The following is a 16,933-nucleotide window of genomic DNA, read 5'->3' as shown; positions in this document are numbered from 1 at the left end:
TCTCCACATTCCCTAAAAGCAGGTATAGATTCATATTGTTTGGCCCATGAGCTTAACAAACTCTAGACTAAAAAGCTGAATTTAGCTCTCGGCTGAATTAAAATGGAAGAAGGAAGAAACAAATTACAAGACAGATGTCCGAAGAAACATTAGAAAGATTAAGTAATGCAAAAAGTTGGTAACAAAAATATCAGAAAATCCAAAGTAAAGTCAAATTCCCACAAAGAGTTGATTGTTGCAGTTGTCAAGGAAAACTAATTACATCTTCAAACTTCATTAAAAGGTTATCAATTTTAATTTGGGCCAATTAAAACAGTCTAACCATAGTAAAATATTAATAAATTAACAAAATATATATTCACAATCCCCCCCAGAAAGAGAAAACCAGCCTCTGACCTTACACAAATACAGTCATCAATGTATTTTTTATTTGTAGTGCAGGTGTGATGCAAGATATGAAAATCTTCTAGCGTTTCTGATAAGTTCCTGCTTGTCATGGCCAATACTAATAGGTTAATATTTTCATATTCACTATAATCGTCATATATTTATATATATATATATTCCCCAAGGTCATTAATCAATCTGGTCTTTTTATCCAGTCAAATCGATAAATTGATAAAATATTTTGCTAATAATACCCGGAATCATCTGATGTTTATATTGCATCTCTGAACAAAAAAACACAACAACAAACAAAATAACAATATTTATTTACCCAAATACAAAAGAAAGAAAAATAACATATAATGTGGGAGAAAACATTATTAACAAGTCTAATTATCCCATGAGATCAAATGATTATGTTAAATTGATTCTGTATATTTAGATTTTATACACATTCTATTTTGAGAATCTCGACGTATATGTGTATATATATTTATATACAGTATATATATATAATTTATCATCTAGTGCAAAGGACAAGAAAATGATTAAACCATGCATTACTTGTTAATATAATACAATGTAATTACACACCTTAAAGAGTTGCTTTATAGCACAAATAAATCATAACCTCTTTTCTTTTTATTGCAGAAGAAAACTCAAAAAGTCACCTGTAGACAAAATGTCCTTTCAAAATAAATTAAGAAGTTACTTAAGGAAATAGGAAAACGGAGCAGGATTTGTCTCTCGAGTGAATGCAATATGCTTCGGTTCGTTTCCCTGGCGACAACAAACACTCTCGTCCATCCATTAGCTCACACACATAATGCTACCAGTCATTCCCAGCCCACGACACCACTGTCATTATAGTTTTCCTCGACCGTAGACTAGTCCTTACATTTATTTTTAGAAACCTGAATCCATATGCCTGTTGGATCTCATTATTTCTCCTGATGATACTGAACCAGTATCATATCGTATGCATACGGACATTATTTCTCTGGTGCAATAAACATGTGCTGTGACCCGTGAGCCCTTGATCTGACCTCACACGCATGTTTATTACTGGCTGAAGCATGTTTCAAAAGTGTCACCTCTGTATATTCCCCGAAAAACCAATTTGGTGTCACTCCCATCCTTGACAGCCCCACCAAAGACAAGGACATTCCGCCTCAAACCGAGAGAACCGATTGGCTCCTTTTGTTTCTCGTGGCCGCGCGATTGGCCGACGGCAGGCGCTTCTTTGGAGAAGTATGGGGTTGCCACTGAAAACATGCCATTTTTTATATTTTTGCTCCTTGTCACCAGATACGCATGAGATGCAGTGATCATTGCAGTTTGTGTGTTTTCTTCCTCCTTCTCTTTTCTTGTGATAACAACCAATCCGAGTAGCCGTTTAAAAAAACAAACAAACAAACGAGGAGTGAGACACTGCATCCTATGTGGGGTTTATCTGGGTTTGTTTTTTTCTATTTACGCTGTCTCTGTAGTGCCATTTCAATGTAATGTGCTGTTTTTTTGTGTCTTTGTTGTCTCTTTTTTTCCCTTGTTCCCCCTACCCCCTTCCCCTACCCTCCCGCCCCGGAGCAGCATTCTGTCCCGCACAGGCAGGAAGGAGAACCAGGAAGCTCCCAATTTGGCCGTGCCCATGACCATGTGTCTTTTTCCTGTGCCATTCCCACTCACCCCATCTCTAAGACCACAAGTCAGTTCCATCAACCCTACAGTTACTCGCTCCCTCCTTTACAGCGTTCTGCGCGATGCCCCGTCAGACCGCGGGGGGCAGGGGCAGCAGAGTCGGGACGCTCAGCTCTCAGAGTACCCCTCTCTGGACTATCAGGGCCTGTATGTGACCCTCGTGACCCTGCTTGACCTGGTGCCCCTGCTGCAGCACGGTCAGCATGGTGAGTGAAGGCCCAGTGCACCACCACTGTTTGTCATCATCATCCCCCCCCCCTCCGAGCCGTCTGGCCTGCATGAAGCCACCACTGCTTTTTTGGCCTCTTTTTTTGGAGGAGACGAGTCCCGCTGAGAATCTTGAGGGCTGCATGGGGTGATGGGGAGCACGCTGGACCCCGTCGACTTATTCATAAGCCATTGGACCCACCAGCCTCCTCTTTGCATCATCCTCGACTGCATGTTTGTCACGTGGGAGAAGTGTCTGACCTCTGTTGTCGCAGAAGCGATATCAGAGCTTCCGTTCCGAGAAGCCTAACTACTCGGAGCCGACTACGTGTTTTTTTAAATTTATTTTATTTCCATGAAGTGACCACTGTTGACAACAAAAAAACCTCTAAGCATGACACCTCATCTCTGTGGCCGGAATGTTCGGCGTTCACTCCAGATGACTTAAAGTTGCAGTGTGTAATATATGGTGACATCAAGTGGTGTACACGCACAGAATACTTTCGGCCTTTACATTATGACCACCGACCTAAATTTTGAAAAATAAGTGTGTTATCTTGTTATTTCCCCCAAAATGCACACCATTAGTCAGGGTTTCTAATAATCCTTATGCTGTCAGGAAAGTACTTCATTTACAATATTTGTTTATCAAATACAATTGTTGTTTGTGACTCAAGGCCACTGCCAAAGCATGGAAGCAACAAACCTGGATCACTGAGCTTTTTTCTTCACTGTGTTCTGACGCCTTCTTATCAGGATATATTTCACCTTTGTGAGCAGCTAAAATTCTCTTTGTGTTAGGCCTGGAAACCAACAATTGTTAAGTGATAGTTCACCAAAAATTTAAATTACACTCATCTCTACTCAACCTCATGTCGACGGAGTGGTGGGAGAATTTTCAGAGTAATCTATGTTTTTTGGAGTTATAGGCAGAAACGTTTGTTCATATGACGGTCGTGAACACTCTGCTGTGATTGGTCAAGCATCGAGGTTTGTCATTACGCGTCGTCAATCCCGGAAGTCTTCACTTCCATGGAATATTTTTATAAACAAATCAGGGCAGTAAGCTGGAGGAGGATTGAAGACATCATTACGTCAAAATGGACTCAGGAATTAGCTTCCCTTTAAATTACATACTTTTTACATTTTTTCCAAACAATTGCTGGTGTCGAGGCTCATTACAAGAGGAGGCATTTGGACGTCTCCAAATGTGTCTGTTTCGACAAAGAAAAGTGGACATATGGACATTTAATTCTGCCTGTTACTTTAAAAAGACATAGATTACTCTGAAAATAAACCCACCCCTTAGTTGACATGAGTTTGAGTAGAAAATGAATGAAATTTATATTTTAGGTGAATTATCCCTTTAAGCTTCCCTTTACCAGGCTGGTGGTCATAATGTTATGGTTGATCAGTGATAGTGCCACTTATTGGCTATACATTTTTTTCTGTATATAAAAACAAAATCTTATTTTCGTCGATAGTCGTGTTAGCTGCTACTAGGTGAAAATGTCAACACAGATTACAGAATGTTTTCCATCTACAACTGATACTGTGCGATGTTTAGAGATTGGCCGATGGTTATTAGCTCATCTGTTAAAGTGAACAACTGCCTACTGCTACTACAGGGTTGTTCATAACCAATCATATCAATTAGAATTTATCAAATTCTTTCACAAAATAAATGGTTATCCATCTTGAAAAACGAAAAAGCTAAAAAGCTAAAAAAAAAGTCAAGCTATTTGTTTTATAGCCTGATACAACGGTTCCACTTCTTGTACAACTGATCTGAACATCCTGCCAGTTAGAATGCTTTCCACAGAAAAGTCGTTTTTTTTTCTAACGGGTAGCAATGGTACGAGGTTAAACTCCAGTAACAAGCATTCTCATTGTTTTTTTTGATTTTGTTCAGCAACAAGAAAACCAACATTTCTTTAACTTTGAAAGTCGATGTCTATGCTATTGGTTGGTAGTCAGTCTGTTTTCACTGAGAACTGCACTCTAGTAGCAATCTTATCAAGATAAATTAAGATACTACTTTATTCATCCCACAGTGGGAAGTTTGAGTGGTCACAGCAGCAACTAGATGATGTAAGATTGACTTTATTAATCCCTCTGGTAGAAACAGAAATACAAATCGATTAAATATACAGTGCACATTTAAAAAAAAAAAAAGGTAACAATAACAATCATACTATATGTTAATAATATATTTTAACAAAGTCTCAGGAGAACAATGTTGAGTAGCATGTACTTACGTTCTTTCATAACATAACATAAAACTACAAAACCAGCGAGGAAAAGCCACAGTGTTCATGTTTATGTTACTTACAATATAAAATCAAGGGTGTGTGCTACAATGCTAACAGACATCTTAAATGGTACTAAATGTAAACCAAATATACCTCATTTAAAGCGTGTATGGTAAAGAAGCTGTCAACAGTGAAATGTGTTTGTCAGTAGACGCATCTGGAGTTATTGTTTTTGTTTGCATTGTTTTATGTGTCAAAATTATGATAAATATGTCTATTTTTGGATTTGAAATTGAGGGAAGGTGAAATTCAGAAACAGTTTTTTTTCCATTTAAATGTTTATGAGGTCACATGAGTTGAAATTCAAAATGCAATGACTGAACAAACTGAGTTGATAGTAGGATGGATTTGTCATCCTGTATAGATAATAGCACTTTCTGGTGAGGTAAGTGTGATGCTTGAGTCAGTGTCTCAATGAAGAATATAGCTGCCAGAGTAAAATCACATCAGTCATCCTACTATAGACACAGTTTGTTGAGTTATCATTTCAAATGCTCTTGCAAAACTTGCTGACAAACACTTTCTTCACTGGTTTTCCGACAGCTTTGTTTTGAAAGTGTTGATTTATATTTACTGGCAAAACTACCAACTGCACCTTTAAGCGGCTCTAAAAGAAGCACGCCACCATCTTTTCGTCCTTGATTCTGTTGAACTTGTGAAATGAGCAGCTGACTCAGCACCGAAGATGTTTATTGTGTTTGTGTATCTCTTTTTTTTTTGGCTTCCCTCTTCCTCCACCAGATCTGGGCCAGTCCATATTTTACACAACAACTTGCCTCCTGCCCTTTCTCAGTGACGATATTCTGAGCACTTTGCCCTACACTATGATCTCTACTTTAGCCACATTCCCCCCTTTTCTCCACAAAGACATCATCGAGTACCTGAGCACCTCTTTTCTGCCCATGGCCATATGTGAGTACCCCCGACACACACACCTTCACAACACATCAGGGGGACATTTACGTCTCATTTGGGACAACTTGAGGAATATAAGGACATTTAAAAGATTCTGAAATTATTATTATTATTTTTTTAATAACCTTAATAATAAAGTATTTTAATACAATTTGACAAACATTTGGATTGCCAAACATAATTGAGTACCGTAATTTAAAAATATATTTCAGGGAAAACATCTCATTTAATAAAACATTATTTAACAAAATAAATTAAGAAATAAATACTTAGTCAAAATGAAATTACAGCAGAATTTGTGGACCGTCAGACAAACTTGAACATCCTCGATACTTTGAGTAGAACCAAGGCCGCATAAATTTGATTTTAGATTTCTAAAAATATGTTTAATCATTCTGAACTTTCCAAAAATGTATTGTTCACTATATATTTTATATCTCACATAGTAATTAACAGATATTTATGTACATTTTGCACCAATCTACTCCTTTTTTCTTTAGCATAAATAATAAATCCCTGAGTTTGTATACTTTTTAAAAATAATTCATGACTTTACAGCTTCAAAATCTTAGCACCAACAATGCATCAGAACAAATTGTGTGGTTGTTGGAGAAACCTTCTACAGTACATGATACCAATTTAGGGATTTCCAACAGTATCTGTTCATTGGCACAAACATATTGGTCCAGAACTGGGTTCTGAAACCCAATGCTCAATTGCCAGATGATTGACAACTTTGATGCGGCTCCTTCAGTTAAGACAGGAAAAATTAGAGGAAAAACAAAATATTTTAACAATTAAGACACATTTAATTTCTATTGATTCTACTTGTTTTAGTAGTTGGTTGTTTATGAGTATATTTGGTTCCTCCACTGACATTTAAATGAAACTTTATTTTCATTTGTCAATCATAAATTCTTCTGGAGAGTAAAGGGTAAATCTGTATTTTTGTAGAAGCTAAACATTTTTTTGTTAATTCAAACAGACCTATACATAATTTTGGCTTAATACATTAAATTGCTAATATCTTTTCTCTTCAATAATGTGTTTTGATTTATTTAGTTTTTGTATAATATATTTTATGGGACTATTGACTGTGTTAGCTTCAGTTTATCATTCGAACAGATTTTGTGGCTCTGGGAGCGAGTTTTAATTTGGCGCCCCGAGATCTAGAAGTACTTTACCAACAGTACCTCGACTGGTCTTTAGTTTTAGTAGAAGAAAAAAAAGAAAACAACAATATGTTTGTGGGTTTCATCAAGGCAGTGTTTTGTTCACAGTGGGCTCCACACGGAGGGAAGGTGGAGTCCCCGCCTACGTCAACCTGTCAGCGTCGTCCATGCTCATGATCGCGATGCAGTACACGACAAATCCAGGTGCACTTCAACTCTCCCGACCACACTGGTTCAAAACTAGATTTCCTTCTCACATTCTCCCACTTTCCGTCCCCCAGTTTATCACTGTCAACTTCTGGAATGTCTGATGAAGCACAAGCAGGAAGTTTGGAAGGTGACGTGATTTTTTTATTTCATGGAAGAGCTTTGAGATTAATAGTTGACTGTGGCTCGCTCAGGATCTTCTGTACGTCATCTCCTACGGGCCGTCCCAAGTGAAGCCCCCCGCCGTGCAGATGTTGTTTCACTACTGGCCCAACCTGAAGCCCCCGGGAGCCATCAGCGAATACAGAGGGCTCCAGTACACGGGTCAGTCTTCATCTTGGTATGGTATTGTGCAACAGTTTGTCTTTAATCTTGTGTGTGTTTTCTCAGCCTGGAACCCGATTCACTGTCAACACATCGAGTGTCACAACGCCATCAACAAACCTGCAGTGAAGGTGAGTCCAGCAGCTTCTACTGAAGGGTCCTACATCCCCAGAAACGCTCATAAATAATGGGATTAAGAGACTTTTAAAGGGCCATATGAAAGTCGAAAATATTAGAAGTGGGTCAGTGCCGGTTCTGTTCCACCGGCTGCCTCGTGGACAGGAACCACAATTCAATTACCTGAGTGAGCGGGGGGAAGGGCGGGTGTTAATTGGAAGCGGTGACCTCACGTGGAGCTCGGTAAATTACAGCGTAGCATCTGAGGTCGGACGCAGGGTCGCCCACAGTTCGCTAAGGGTTTTTTTCGTGGCTCGGCATGTGAGCAGTCGCACGCGAGCCGCCCAGTCATGTCTGCTTCTGCTCCCTAGATGTGCATCGATCCCACTCTCTCCGTCGCCCTGGGAGACAAGCCGCCGCCGCTCTACATATGCGAGGAGTGCAGCCAGAGGATCGCAGGGTACGATCGCTGCCGACCCCCCCCCCCATCATGTGTCAATAACGTCCAATTATTCATCACCTGCTTCCTTGTTAGCAAAGGCGTCACCATGGTTAGGTGATTATCTTATGCTGATAATGAGATCCCAGTCAAACAACAGCTGCTGTGTCACAGCTCAAGATGTTTTGTGCGTCGCTGTGAACGGCAGTGTTGTGACGGTTCAACTCTCTCGCCCCCTCAGAGACCACGCTGAATGGCTCGTCGATGTGCTCCTGCCACAAGGTGAGACAGGTTACCTCGGGCAGATTACGAAGTCACGGCATAATATACTAATAAATACACGAAGATTTACAATATACACACATCTAAGTCTAAGTATGTGTGCGTTTTTGTGTATGTAAGAAACAGATCAATGTGGGTTTTCTCCACATGACCCCGGTTGTCAAAGTCAATCATGCAAGAGGACAATATTTTAGTAAAATGTATTTTATTGAAGAGTCTTCAACATATATATTATATAATATTGTAATAATATATATTGTTGACCAACTTGCTGGACAATGATGCTGTGCCACCATTACAAAAGTTAAGTAGCATCAAATCAAACACACATTTTTAGAAACTAGCTTATATGCTAACAGCTATATATTTGTAAAAGCAACATCAAACATCCTGTTTATGTTACGTACAATATATAATGGTGTGTACTATACAATACTAATAGAATACAATATCTGAAATATTCAACAAGGAGTAATTTTTGGGTGTATTAAAGTCTAAATGTTCTTAAAAGATCTATTTTTCTTTATAAATGTGATGTTCTACCATTCTTTGTAAGTGCTTTCTTCTCTTATTGTTAGTTGGCACAATAGTTTGATTCTTTTTTTATCTCCACATTAGTATGTGATTTGTCTTTATATGTTAATTTTGTACTTTGTTTCAAAAGTCTCAACCTTTGTGTGTCTGTGTCGCCCTGTATGAGCTCACAATAAATAAATACTTGTATTTTGTCTGTTTTGCAGCTGAGATTTCTGCTATTTGCCAAAAGAAGGTAAGAAAATATGTTCCGTATGCATGTCTGTCTCTTAGCATAATAACAAAACAGTTCTATTTTAACTTAAGGAAGGTTTTAGGGTCTCAATATCTTCTTTTAGGGCCTCAAAAAGCTCCTATAAAGTAAAAAAAAAAAGGAATTTTCACAACACATACAGTCAGTCAAATGCAGTTGTGTGAAATTAGCTCCTTGGCAGTGGTACGCATGGTCTTAGTGCTTGTAAGATGGTTCTTGTTTGGTCCAGCTCCTCGTTTGGCCCCAGTCGAAACACGATGGTTATCAAAAAACCCTCAGCTATTATCTGGAACCGTCATCAACCAAACTCAATTATGAAAACTCACTCGGCATTAATGCAGAAGTCTGTGGGTGATGCTGCTCAACCGTTGCCACGGCGACACCTGCAACTCTCTGCGAGATCCACGGAGGGATTTTCCATCCCGCTGATGGACGAAATGATAATCCTCCTCGGCAGAACAAACGCCCACTTGGATCTGTCGACATTAAGTGAGGAATGAAACAACAACTGTAACATCAGTGCGAGGGGAGCCGTCGACGTCAGGATGATGGATGAACGCTGGTAAATGTTAATTTGATAGGAAGCTCTGGGTCCCTCTAATGGCAGAAGATTAGCGGCCGATCAGATTAGCAAGTTATGTGGCGCTTTTTATTTTTAGAAAGACTGAGACCAGGGGGGTTTCATCCTGGTGTAAATGAAAGAGAGTTTAATTACGACTGCTGTTTCATTATCCTCCTCAGAACTGCAGCTCTCACGTCCGCAGGGCCGTGGTCACCTGCTTCTCAGCCGGCTGCTGCGGTCGCCACGGCAACAGGCCCGTCCGCTACTGCAAGCGTTGCCATGTCAACCACCACAGCAGCGAGGTGGGGGCGGCGGCGGAGACTCATCTGTATCAGACGTCGCCCCCTCCCATCAACACCAGGGAGTGTGGCGCCGAGGAGCTGGTGTGCACGGTGGAGGCGGTGATAAGGTGCACTCAGTGTTTGCTCTGTCGTACACACACACACACACACACACACACACACACACACACACACACACACACACACACACACACACACACACACACACACACTCACACACACACAGCTGTTGCAACAGGATCTTGATTATTCCTGTTTCACATTTGGCGATTTCATGAGTTTCACTTGTGAGTCAATTTACATTCTTAAGTAAGTTGATCAGAGCAGAATGTTGAATTGTTGAATTTAACATTTAAAATGTATTTTATATAAACTTTATAAGTCTTTGTTCTTTAGGCATTAAGCTTAAAAACTTGTTAGCCTTTTATGTTTAATATAAAATTGTTGGTATAATAGTGACAATATTATATTTAACATTTAGAAAAACATAATATAATGATTAGATTTAAATGATCAAACTCTATTTGAAAATAAATTAACAAAATCAATTCTTAATATCAAACACTTAATTTCAAATATTCAAATAACAAGAACAAATACAACAAATTCAACTCTTCATTATAGAAATAATTTAATTAAATTATTAAAAAAATAAAAGGAACCTTAACTTTAGAAATAATAGAATACATTATTCAGTAAAGAGAAATTCAACATTCTAATATTCAAATTATTAAACTCAAATATATAAAAAACGAATTAAAACTTTAAGTATATAATAATTGAATTTCATTTTTTTAAACAACCTTTCAATATAGAAATTATTTAATTGATTTATTTGAAAAAACAAAACAAAATCAACCTTTGAATATGAAATGTATTGAATTTAATGATTTAATAAAAACAAATTAAATCATTTAATATCGAAATTATTGAAATAATTATATAAAAAACAACACATTCATTGTTTCAATATGCAAATGATTTAATTCAATCATTCAATAACACAAATACAACATTTTAATATGTAAGTTACTTAATTATTATTTAATAAAAACAAATATTTTCTATTGAGACATTATTGAAATAATTGATTAAAAAATAAACAAATTTAACCTTTTAATATGCAAATTATATCATTTAATTAAACAAGACAACCTTTTGATATATATGTTATTGAATTTAATTATTTGAAAAATATAAATTAAACCTTTCAAAATAGATTTTTTAAATTCAATTATTTAACAAAGACATATTGAAGATACACAATATACAAATTATTAATTCAATTATTCTTTTTTTTTTTGAAATGCTTGAATAGAAAAGTAAAAAAACAATGTGACATTTGTAATGTTCACTTCAACATTGCATATTCTGATGCCACTGACATTCTTTCATACATTCTCTGGCTCTGAAGCCTCCTCAAAGAGGCAGAGATCCACGCCGAGCAGCGAGAGTTTGAGCTGAACAGACGTCGTCAGATGGGCCTGTCGTCCTCCCACCATTCTCTGGACAACATCGAGTCTGACAACAAAGAGGACGACCAGCACGACCAGAGGCTGCTCAGTCAGTTCGGCATCTGGTTCCTGGTGTGTGATCACAGTCCTGGTAATGATCTCGGCTCAGGCTCAGACTTTGACCCGCTTTCCCCTCCTGGTGCAGGTGAGCCTGTGCACGCCCAACGAGAACACGCCCACGGAGAGCCTGGCTCGGCTGGTCAGCATGGTCTTCCAGTGGTTCCACTCCACCGCCTACATGATGGACGACGAGGTGGGAAGCCTGGTGGAGAAGCTGAAGCCTCAGTTCGTCACCAAGTGGCTGAAGACGGTGTGCGAGGTCCGGTTCGACGTCATGGTCATGTGTCTCCTGCCCAAACCAGTGGAGTTTGCACGGGTGAGGACGGAGAACAGCATCTCTTCAAAAACAAGAACCATGTGTTAAGTGTTGTGTGTGTCTGTCAGGTGGGAGGTTACTGGGACAAGTCGTGCAGCACGGTGACGCAGCTGAAGGAAGGTCTGAACCGGATCTTGTGTCTGATCCCGTACAACGTCATCAGTCAGCCGCTCTGGGAGTGTTTCATGCCGGAGTGGCTGGAAGCCATTCGGACCGAAGTGCCCGACAGTCAGCTGAAGGAGTTCAGAGAAGTGCTCAGGTACGAGGCGAGACAGTGAGAAGAAATACACCAGATTATAGTTAATTCTTGTTCATATCATACATTCAGCAACAATGTTATTGTTTTTTTTTTTTAAAAAACAATTATTTTTTTAATAAATCCACCACCATAGATTCGTATTTTCTGCATTATATAATATTTAATTGTACTATATAGTATGTGATTTAACAAAGAGTGGAACAAACCTTTAATTCTAATGAAAAATATAATTAAAATTTAATTTTAAAGTAATTTAATATGAACCAAATTAGAACTAATGTATATTTTTGTGGTAAATTGTTGATTGTCGCCCCATTGCATATCAATTTAAGTAGATTTTCACCGCTGACAAGCGAGAACAGCGACATGTCAGCCGGACCGGCGGAGACAGATTTAAAGAAATCAGGTCATTTTTGTAGGATTTGCCCTCAAAAGTGAAACAGATGCGACTCACAAACTCCCTCCTTGACGTCGTGATTCAGTTGGTGTCACAAGTCATTTTGTTCAAACGTTAGATTGTTGGATGCATCAAACGCTCTGATTTCCTGTCCCAGTTTAGTCTTCAAGCAGAACTGAATTCTAAATATACACAAAAGTCCTGTTTGAACCACCATCACTCAGATATAAAGCTTCAATGGCCGACCCAGATATGTTGACTTAAATACACTGATCATTGTCATACTTAAAATAACTTACTGGAATAGATTCTGTTGCACAGAATACTTAATTTTTTTTACTTCTCTGCATTATCCATTATTAATCTAAGCAATAACACTCATGAAATGAATATTATAGTAACAATTACTTGTACTTAAATCAAAATAATATTTGGAACTTCAGAGAAATATTCACGTGTTTAACTGTGATGGAAGTTTGTAGATTAACGGCCCTTTATCTCTCTCTTCAGTAAGATGTTCGACATCGAGCTCTGTCCGCTGCCTTTCTCTATGGAGGAGATGTTTGGATTCATCAGCTGCAGATTCTCTGGATATCCAGCATCAGTGCAGGAGCAGGCGCTGCTGTGGCTGCATGTAAACACACACACACTCACACCCACACACCCACACACCCACGCACACACAAAAACAAGCACAGATAAACACACAGACATACACAAAAAAACATACGCAAACACACAAACATGGAAACACACAAACAAATGAACACTTAACACACAAAGACATACCAGGACAGACAAACACACACAAACACAGACACACAAACATACACAATCACACTTTGACATACAAACACACACAAAGACAAACACAGATAGAGACACAAACCCAGATAGACACACACACACCAGGACAGATACACACAAACACACACAGATAGACACACACACAGGCAAACAAACACAGATAGACACACAAACACAGATAGACATAAACACATACCAGGAAAGACACACAAAAACACACACAGATAGACACACAAACACAGATAGACATAAACACACACCAGGAAAGACACACAAAAACACACACAGATAGACACAAACACACACACATATATATACATACACAGAGATAGACACACACAAACACAGATAGAAAGAAACACACACACATATAGACGCACACACAGAGACAGACACACATGCATAAACACAGACAGACACACATAAATAGACACACACACATATAGACGCACACACAGAGACAGACACACATGCATAAACACAGACAGACACGCATAAATAGACACACACACACACAGAGATAGACACACACAAACACACACAGATAGACAGAAACACACACACATATACTCACACACACATAGACAGACACACATGCATAAACACAGACAGACACGCATAAATAGACACACACACACACTCCTGTGGCTCTTTCTGCGGTGAGTGTGAAGTGAACAGGTTGTCCTGGATCTGGGTCACAGTGAGACCAGCAGAGATGAGAAGAATCATTCCTTCATCACAGTTTGTCTCAGTGAGAACTTTTCTGTCACAACTGTGATCAGAAGTTACACACTATTGTGTTACATTTGCCAGTAGGTTTTCACAGAACAGCTCCACAGCTCAGTCGCAGATACAAGCGAGGTGGTCATAATGTTATGGCTGTGTTGTGATTCTTCTCCAGGTTCTGTCGGAGCTGGACATTGTGGTTCCGCTGCAGCTGCTGATCGGGATGTTCTCGGACGGCGTGAACTCCCTGAAGGAGCTGGCCAATCAGAGGAAGACACGTGCCCCCGATCTGACGGGGACCACAGGGGCTCGCAGGGTGAGGGGTTCGATGGTGTCACGGGGGCGTTGCCATGGAAACAGCTGATATTGGACTTGAGGATGAGGCCGCTGGAGCAGAGGATCACGTGTTCATGTGTCCACAGGTGAGCGTGGTGTCGGACCCCGGGCGGCGAGGGCAGCACAACGCCCTCAGCCCGTTCCCGAGCCCCTTCAGGAGCCCCTTCAGGAGCCCCCTCCGCTGCAGCCCCTTCAAAAACCTGGGACACGCCGCGGGCCACTGCGCCCTGGACTTGGACTGCGAGGACGACGACATGAACCTCGGCTGCTTCATCCTCATGTTCGACCTCGTCCTCAAACAGGTGAGACCACCTCCAGGTTCTGCTGCATCAGTGGTTGGCAACTATACTTCCTCAGGGGCCACTTTAGACAGTGGTTTGTCGCGAGGGGCCCTCATGCACAGTTAAGGAAAAGTATAAAGTCAAGTAATAAAATCAAGCTATAATGCTAAAATCATTATTTTGTTTTATTTCATAAAAATGTTTTTAAATCTCCCATGAAAGCACTGTTTGTATTTTTATATATTAACTTTTTATGCATTATCTTTTTTAGGGGCAATAAATACTCACAAAAATGACAAATCTGCTAAAAAAAATTGCAAACACACATATACAGTACCTTACACACACAAACAAACACACACACAGTCACAACCACACAAAAATACACACACCAACTAGCACCAATACAATGCCACACAAACACACATTCACACAAAGATCACACACACAGTTAGACATACACCCACACATATAAAAAGCCTCACACACACAGGTACAAACACATGCACAAACACTCACACACACACACCTGAACATGCACATAGACACAAACACACAAACACACAAACACATGCACACGCAAACACACAGTAACACAGACACACAGACATGAAAAGACACAAACACACAGACAGACACATACACTAACACACGCAAACAAAAATGCAAACACACACATCAGTGGTGGCAGTTCAATTTCTTCAGGGGCCACATTTTATACAGTGGCTGTTGTGAGGGGCCATCAAGCAATTAAAAAAAAACCTTTAGGTATATTAAGGGACTTGTAATAAATAATATAAATAAATACAACATAAAATAGTTCATTTCTACATGATCTTCGCCCTCAGGAGGGCCACATGGATATAGTCAAAGACTTCATTTGGCCCCCGGGGGCCTCACTCTGGCCAGGTCTGATCCACACCCTTCAGTTCAGAATTAAGTCAACACCAACACTTTATGTCAGAACATTTGTGTCAGGATTTCTTATCATATTTAGGCTCTTTTTCCTTTGTCAAATCTTCATTTAGGCTCCTCACAGTTTGCAGCGTGACTTCTTAAGAAGCAAATCAATTCAATCACCTCCCTCTCCATGTTATTAGAACAAAGATCTGAGTCATTAACTCGATTTGTTGACTCGTGTGTGTGCGTCAGATGGAGCTGCAGGACGACGGCGTGATGCTGGGTCTGGACAGCAGTTTGGGAAAAGACATCGTGGGCATCATCAACAACGTGTTCCAGGCCCCCTGGGGGGGGTCCCACACCTGCCAGAAGGAGGAGAAGGGCCCCGAGTGCAGCCTGTGTCAGTCCAGCATCCTCTGCTACCAGCTGGGCTGTGAGCTGCTGGAGAGACTCACCCCGCGAGAGGAGATACGACTGGTGGTGAGAGGAAGACGATCACTCAGTCACCTCCTTTCAAGGAATATTTATATGGGCTTTGAATAGTGTTTTTTTTAATATATATACTTGTTAAAATAATGATATAATGTATATATAGTAGAACATTTAAACAACGAAAAATAAGCAGGCAAAGGACAACACATATTTTAGTTTGTTTTATTTTCAATATTCAGATTTTAAGCAAACATTGCTACTTCAGCTGTTCCTATCCCATACATGTATGACATTTAAAAATAGCTTATCAATATTATTATTGAAGGAACTTATTATTTAAATTAATAAAACACATCTGAAAACTTGAAAGAAAAATGTAACAATTAAGTATTACACTTTAATTGTATAACTTAAAGTATACGTTTTCAATAAAACGCGGTCAAATATATATGTAAAAAAGTTTTTAACGAAATGATTTAATTCATAATGTGACTTATTGATAAATTTATACTCAACATCACACCACACAAATACAAAACGTGATTCAAAAAAAGGAAATTAGCAAATATAAATGACGACATAATAAACAATTTTAAAACAAGACATGATGTGAACGTAGGATATTGACTGATAATACATTTGATAAACATTTGTTCATCAATGGTAACAGCTGTATCTCTGCAGGAACCCACCGACAGTCTGGAGGAGACGTTACTTCTGTCACAACCTGATTTATCTCCCGGAGCGGAGACCGAAGGTGAAGAAGGACACAACCCCGGAGCAGCTCACACCCACAACCCCACTACTCTGTCGCCGGACAACACCTGTGAGTACCTTTATAAGCATGACGGAACAGCGCCTTCTTGTGGTGGATCTGCAGGAGTATCATCTCTTCTCTCTGCAGCCATGAAGAACAACTCGGATAAGTTCTCGTACCAGCAGCTGCCGGTGTCGCTGAAGCTCATCTACACCATCCTGCAGGTGAGGAGCTCACAGAGAGCGTCGGTACGAGTCTGACTTCTTCTCCTCTCTCAGGAAATGTCCAAGTTTGAGGAGCCCGACATTCTGTTCAACATGCTACACTGTCTGAAGATTCTGTGTCTGCATGGAGAGTGTCTGTACCTGGCACGCAAGGACCATCCCCAGTTCCTGCACTACGTCCAGGAGAAGATGCTCATCCCCAGGTGTGTTTTT

The 16,933-nt window shown here is 39.7% G+C and overlaps 1 protein-coding gene across 1 annotated transcript in view; it reads left to right on the top strand.

Annotated features, from left to right (window-relative positions):
* The window catches only part of unc79 (unc-79 homolog, NALCN channel complex subunit), a 44,605-nt gene that overhangs the window by 5,473 nt on the left and 22,199 nt on the right, over nt 1-16,933 (top strand). The window contains exons 3-22 of the mRNA XM_087780350.1: nt 1,978-2,291; nt 5,346-5,516; nt 6,800-6,895; nt 6,973-7,028; nt 7,093-7,222; nt 7,289-7,353; nt 7,711-7,799; nt 8,020-8,060; nt 8,801-8,829; nt 9,589-9,818; nt 11,126-11,297; nt 11,371-11,601; nt 11,670-11,860; nt 12,768-12,891; nt 13,966-14,106; nt 14,213-14,428; nt 15,560-15,787; nt 16,424-16,565; nt 16,644-16,720; nt 16,775-16,923. Coding sequence (XP_087636476.1) covers nt 1,978-2,291; nt 5,346-5,516; nt 6,800-6,895; nt 6,973-7,028; nt 7,093-7,222; nt 7,289-7,353; nt 7,711-7,799; nt 8,020-8,060; nt 8,801-8,829; nt 9,589-9,818; nt 11,126-11,297; nt 11,371-11,601; nt 11,670-11,860; nt 12,768-12,891; nt 13,966-14,106; nt 14,213-14,428; nt 15,560-15,787; nt 16,424-16,565; nt 16,644-16,720; nt 16,775-16,923 — 2,892 coding nt within the window. The remainder of the gene's footprint in view (nt 1-1,977; nt 2,292-5,345; nt 5,517-6,799; nt 6,896-6,972; nt 7,029-7,092; nt 7,223-7,288; nt 7,354-7,710; nt 7,800-8,019; nt 8,061-8,800; nt 8,830-9,588; nt 9,819-11,125; nt 11,298-11,370; nt 11,602-11,669; nt 11,861-12,767; nt 12,892-13,965; nt 14,107-14,212; nt 14,429-15,559; nt 15,788-16,423; nt 16,566-16,643; nt 16,721-16,774; nt 16,924-16,933) is intronic.

Source organism: Callionymus lyra, chromosome 18, assembly GCF_982586985.1.
Source record: "Callionymus lyra chromosome 18, fCalLyr1.hap1.1, whole genome shotgun sequence".
Taxonomy (NCBI): Eukaryota; Metazoa; Chordata; class Actinopteri; order Syngnathiformes; family Callionymidae; genus Callionymus; species Callionymus lyra.
This window is presented reverse-complemented; position numbering and strand designations above follow the sequence as displayed.